At 35.5% G+C, this 6,000-nt stretch overlaps 1 protein-coding gene across 2 annotated transcripts in view; it reads left to right on the top strand.

Annotated features, from left to right (window-relative positions):
* The first annotated feature begins 898 nt into the window (after positions 1 to 898).
* LOC129271424 (oxysterol-binding protein-related protein 9-like) overlaps positions 899 to 6,000 on the top strand; it is a 52,048-nt gene continuing 46,946 nt past the window's right edge. The window contains exon 1 of one of the 2 annotated variants that reach the window (XM_064106492.1): positions 899 to 1,140. Coding sequence is in view for 1 of the 2 variants with exons in the window: in XM_064106489.1 (XP_063962559.1) it covers positions 2,261 to 2,290 (30 nt within the window). In the remaining variant the exon portion in view is untranslated. Of the gene's footprint in view, positions 1,141 to 2,177; positions 2,291 to 6,000 lie in introns of those variants that run through there. The other variant, XM_064106489.1, reaches the window with a different exon arrangement.

Below are 6,000 nucleotides of genomic sequence, written 5' to 3'. Positions count from 1 at the left end.
GGCGGCGGGTGTGCTCGCGCAGAGGCGATGGTCGGAAAGAGCTCTTCACCACATTGCAGCTCGTTGTAGCGGATCAATGCGGCCGGAACGGCGTAACGAAAAATATGCGAAGCTTTGGAATGGATTTCTTTCTTCTTTTTTCTCGATAAGAAGAAAATGCTGTGCTTTGGAGAGGCTTTCTTTGTTCTTTTTCTCAATAAGATAAAAATGCTATGCCTTGGAACGGAAATTTGAGTGTAAAATTGGGGGTCCTCTCCGCGGCACATACCCAACACGCATTATATACTGAGTGTCCCCCCCCCCCCCCCCCCCCCCCCCCCGGATAGACTTTGAACAGCAAGTTCAGAAGTGTCTTCACCTACATGTACATGTAGATTGTATCTGCTTTTCATGTACTTGGTAATTCAGATAATTCCTTTCGCAGCTCCACAAAATGAATCTGGATTGACCTATTAAAGCAAGTTGTCATGAAGAGGTGTGCCATGGTTAAATTGCTATTTCAAAAATTAAAAGAAGTGTGAAGTACATGCAGTATAAGAAATACCTTGGGATCACCTTCCAAACACAGGACAGGATATGCGGATGGATACTGCGAATCTCAAGTAATTAATTGGTAATTCACCCTTCTCGAGTTTTCTTTTTTTTTCAATAGTGGTATCTCTCTGATATTTTGTTGGTTAGGTAGGACTGGAATAAAAATTGCACTCGTTTTGTTCAGTTGCATGTACCAGCAAGATAGGCTACAGAGTGACATAATGAAGCTTTTAAAGGCTTCTCTTGACTAGTATGAAAGCCAGGTCTGATTTGTAATAATGAAGCTTAAGGGCTTTTCTTGACTATAAGTATGAAAGCCAGGTCTGATTTGATAATGGTGATGTAATAATGAAGCTTAAGGCTTCTCTTGACTGTGAAAGCCAGGTCTGATTTGATAATGGTGATGTAATGATTATGAATAGTCAAGTGTTTACTGCTTCTGGGATGTACATGTGCAGTGACATTGTTTCATGGGGAATGAGCAAGGGATGTTTCATCTTGTTTATACATGTTATAAGCTACTGAAATCGTTGCATCTGATTGGTTAAAAGTGCTTTTGCCATTGAAATCAATGAGGAGGCACTTCATGAAAAGCTCCCTGTACATGTAAGTCAGGACATGGAAATTTTACACTCTTATTTACAATGGACATTGTCGTTTTATTTTGTGCTGGAATAATTTGATTGATTTGATTCTCGATGTAGTGTATCTTGGTTCTTTTAGAGAGATATCGTAATACCTGTAAATGAATTTGAAAATTGAAATAGAAGCTCCTGAGAGTCCCATCCTTGGTAATTATACAAAAGCTGTGAAAACACTTTCTTTGGTATAAAGGTCATTCATGTCTAGGGCACCAACTCTTCGACATTGCTTCATGTATGTGAGACCTTGATGATCTACAAATGTTGTGGAAGTTCATATTTTCTTGTTGAAAATATTGATAATTTGAGTTGCTTGTCTGGTTTATGATATTGATTGCCATTGTTTATGTGTTTCCATGTATCCCTCTATTTTTTGTACAGTTGACGATTTGGATTTGGCCGACTTCTGCCCTTTGCCTTCAGGGGAGCATTTCATCAATATTTTTGTCCGACAGGTTGTCAGATCTGACAACTTTCCTTGAATCTGATTGGTTTAGAGGCACTGTTACCATGTAAACCATAGTAACTGTCGGATAAAATGGGACTTGTCTGATAAAACGTCCGACAAGTCCTTTCATGAAACGCTCCCCAGTTCTGATATAAAACTTGAGCATGTACTTGTAGTTCAATGATTTCATATATGTATTGTTCTTTGAGTGCAGAGTTAGAATAGTAAACATTAACATTGAATGTCAGACTGTAAAATAACCTGTGTGCAATGTATAAAGGATTAGTTGGAGTTTGTCTTTTGAGTTGGTTGTTGGAATACATAGACTACAAGAAGTCTGACTGATTTTTTCACAGTATATTTGCACGTGTCAGTGATCTTTAATAGGATGTATTGAGCAGTATTCCTGAAATAGAAGAATTGTTCAAGGTTTGAGACACTCGCACCATGGAGCTACTAACGGAACAGAATGGCACAATTTTGAATTCATAATGTGCAAGGATCGGAAAGTTAGCGAATAAACAGAAACCATGAAACAACTGACATACAGACTGATTCAAAGTTACTCTTTAAAGTTCCTTTAAAACCTCAGCAAGATGGTGATTTCATGAAAGGATATCAATTAAATTGATTTGGTATGGATATGACGTGGGTGCCAGATGTAATGGTAAGTGTATAATTATGTATTTGTTTTAAAATACATAGGTCCACATGTACCCAGAGTTGGCATGTTTTTAAACAGTGTGTTTTAAAACATGTTTTAAAACACATTTTAAAACACCCGTTTTTTTTTTTTTAATGTCTTTTAAAACACCGCATAGACTTGTGTGTTTTAAATTTGCATGGATGGGATTTAAGATTAATTTTAAAAAGAATACTTTTATTTCTTAAGTGTAGTATTATTTTCTTCTAATTAACTTAAACTCTTTATCAAAACCACTCTTTTTTCTCCTCTTATCTTTCCCCCTTTATTTTCCTCTTCTCCACTGCTATGTCATGTTCCTTTCCTCCCTTTAAATTGTGCACATCAATCCACATTGTAAAAACTGTGGTGTTAAAACTGACACCAGTGGGTGTTAATAGAGGACCACACCCTCTGGTGTTAAAATTACACCCTAGAGATTGAATACCGGTATAACACCAAAGAGTGTACATGTAACAACCAAAGGTGTTGCAATAACACCTATAGGTGCTGAACTAACACTGTCAATTTAACACCGGTGTAAAATAACTGGTGTGGTCCTCTATGTACACCGGTTAACACCGCATTTTTTGCTGTGCATGAATGAATGAAATGGAAGTGTTGCACAAGCATCATAAATAATATTTTACAAATGGAGTCAGTCTGTAAAACTGACATCATACTCTCGAGGTACACATGAAAGCAGGTAAAACTTTGCGCTTCGTAAAGATGAAGAAAAGTACTTAAAATAGTATAAGATAATCAGCTAGCAAACTGTAGTTAACCCTAACAGTCCCAGGGGACCTTAATGGCCCCCTCAAAAATTGCTATGATAAATCCATAACACGACCGGGCCACATCATATCTTTCAAGACTATTTTTGGGATGCATACATGTGTGTGCGGTCATGATATTACACGAGTGCATGTCAGACTCTGAATTGCTCTAAAAAAGTGATTTCATATATAAATCCAATGTGAATTCTAGCCAAAATTTGCATCTGTATCATTATTTGTACTTTTCGTAAATGATTGGAAAATTATTGAAAATAATTTCATTAAATGATAAAAAAACAAAGTGAAAAACGGTATTTTAGAAAATAAAAAAAACAGTCAAAGACATTTTTATACTGATTTTTTGTTTCAAATATGCATTTGATCAGAATTCCTCAATTAAAAATAGGGGTTGAAAACCAAAATTTGTATTTAATGCACTAAAATTGGCGTAATTGATTCAAATGAATTAAAGCATATTGATTTGATGTTCAAAATTAAGGTTTGAAACCCCATAGATTATTTAATTTTCTATCATTGTGCAAATTCTTGTTGCCCCCCCCCCCCCGATTGACAAGACTCAAAATACCCCAGGACAACATGTACATGTAGATCTACATGTATATTGTATGATTAAACTTATGAAATGTCAGCTTACTTTTAGGTGTTCTTTTTTTTAAGCATTCAATTTCCATGATGTAGTAATTTTGGCAAAATATCAACTTTTCTATTGGAAATTCAGTAAAAAAAAAATGAAGTCATCTCTTACTTACTCCAAAAATGTATTTAAAATGTCAAGAGCTTAAATCATACTGTATAGTTTGATTGATATACAGAAAATTGCATAATTTGTTGGGGAAAAAACCTTTTTAAAACGTTTTAAAACAATAAAAAATGTTTTATTTGTTTTTTTTATAATTTTTTTTTTCATTACAACCCTGCATGTACTATTCTTTTTAAATTCAGTACATGCTACATGTACTTGTAGGAGCCTGGGCTGGTATTCAATTGAGATGAGAGTAATGAATGACTAAAATATTACTAGCATTGGCTTTGCAAAATACTAATACTGATATTCAGATCAATTCTATTGTATTTTTTTTACCAAAAGAACAACAAGTTGTTAAACTTGGTGACAAAAATAAATGAAAAGAACATAGTAACATTTTTAACAGAACATGTTTCAAAGTAATCAAATTATCAAACCTCATTCCTCAGCCTGAAAATCATAAACAGATTCATGGGTATTTATTCACTGTCGATGTCAGGTGGTGAATTCAGTTTAAAAGAATGAGTGAAAGTAAAAATAACTAGGGCCTATGTTGGTTGATCAGAATAAGTTAAGGTTGGGGTACATTAAATACATGTTGATAGCATGATAATAATAATAGGCATTTATATAGCGCCATCTATCTAGAAATAATCTATTCCGAGGCGCAGTGTTTATTGTAATTATTACCCCGGCTTTAGCTCGAGCTGCCTTTCAGCGCTCAGTGCATTCAAGGAATTAATCCTGCCGGGTACCCATTCACTTCACCTGGGTTGAGTGCAGCACAATGTGGATAAATTTCCTGCTGAATGAAATTACGCCATGGCTGGGATTCAAACCCACGACCCTCTGTTTCAAAGTTAGAAGACTAATCCACTGGGCCACAACACTCCACTGGGCCACAATCATTATCATTTGGTATAATTGGGGTTTTCTCCATTTGGTGAAAAACCCTTCTTTGATTTTTATGTTTTCGTTGAAAATCTGTTTGGGCAGTATCAAGAATTTTGATAAGCATTATTTGCAGTAACGCTTGTAGATGCATTTTGTGACTTTTAAGCCGAATAATGCGCAGTTGTACTGGCACCAAATAATGCCAAATAATGTGCATTATGGTTGACTGCGTGTATGTAATGTACATCAATTTTTGTAAACTACTGGCCATAATTATTTTCAAACGTAGCTTGAAATTGGCTTGAATTTATCTAGCCTGGTGGGTGTTTTATAAAGCTGTTCGTCAGTTAAGAGCGACCTTAAGAACAACTGGCGATCCTTTCTTGTGATGATCGGTATATTCATTGGTGATGGTTAAGCGCGTAAGAAAGGTTCACCAGTCGTTCTTAAAGTTGCTCTGAACTTACAAACAGCTTTATGAAACACCCACCCGTATTGATACCACAAAGTCATCATTATACAAAAATAATAAATTAGATATTAGACTTCATGAGCTCATGTTAAAACAGACAAACAGCATCACTCATTTCCAAAGTAATAGGAAATTAAAATAGAAAATACCCCTGAAGTAAGCAGACTTCACGAGCCCACATTAAAAAAAAAAGACAAGAGCATCACTTGTTTCCATGACAACAGGGCAAGGACAGAAGGATGGTTGATTGGAAAACATCTCTATCTCTATATCTTGAATGTCTTCATCACCTCCCACCGTTGCTAATTAAAGAATAAAATGAGCGTCAGTGTATTAAATTTAATGTCTTATTGTTGAAAGGATTCTGGTTATATAAAAAGCAAAACAACCACAATACAGGTAGGTGTGCATGAACGATCTCGGGTGAAATCAATTTGCCTCTCAGTCTCACTGCCCAGAACATGAATTTTACTTGATATAATTTTGCAATCGTGATTACTGACAGAGGAATTCACTCTTAAAGATTTCTGCCCAACTTTGGCAAAAGGAAGCAAGTGACACAGCAGTCAAATTTCAGTTATTGTTGTTTCTGAAACACCATTTGTATGTTGCAGGTTCAGGCAAAATTTGGGGAAGAAATTATCGTTCTATGGAAAGATATTGCAGAAAATGTGCTGTTAAATTGCATTGACGCCTATGTACATGACGAACACACATTGCTTATTGCTCACAACAAATGATACTTATGTAACTTGTTTCCTTTTGCCAAAGTACGGGAGATTTGTGT

This window comes from Lytechinus pictus, chromosome 11 (assembly GCF_037042905.1).
Source record: "Lytechinus pictus isolate F3 Inbred chromosome 11, Lp3.0, whole genome shotgun sequence".
In the NCBI taxonomy this organism is placed as follows: Eukaryota; Metazoa; Echinodermata; class Echinoidea; order Temnopleuroida; family Toxopneustidae; genus Lytechinus; species Lytechinus pictus.
This window is presented reverse-complemented; position numbering and strand designations above follow the sequence as displayed.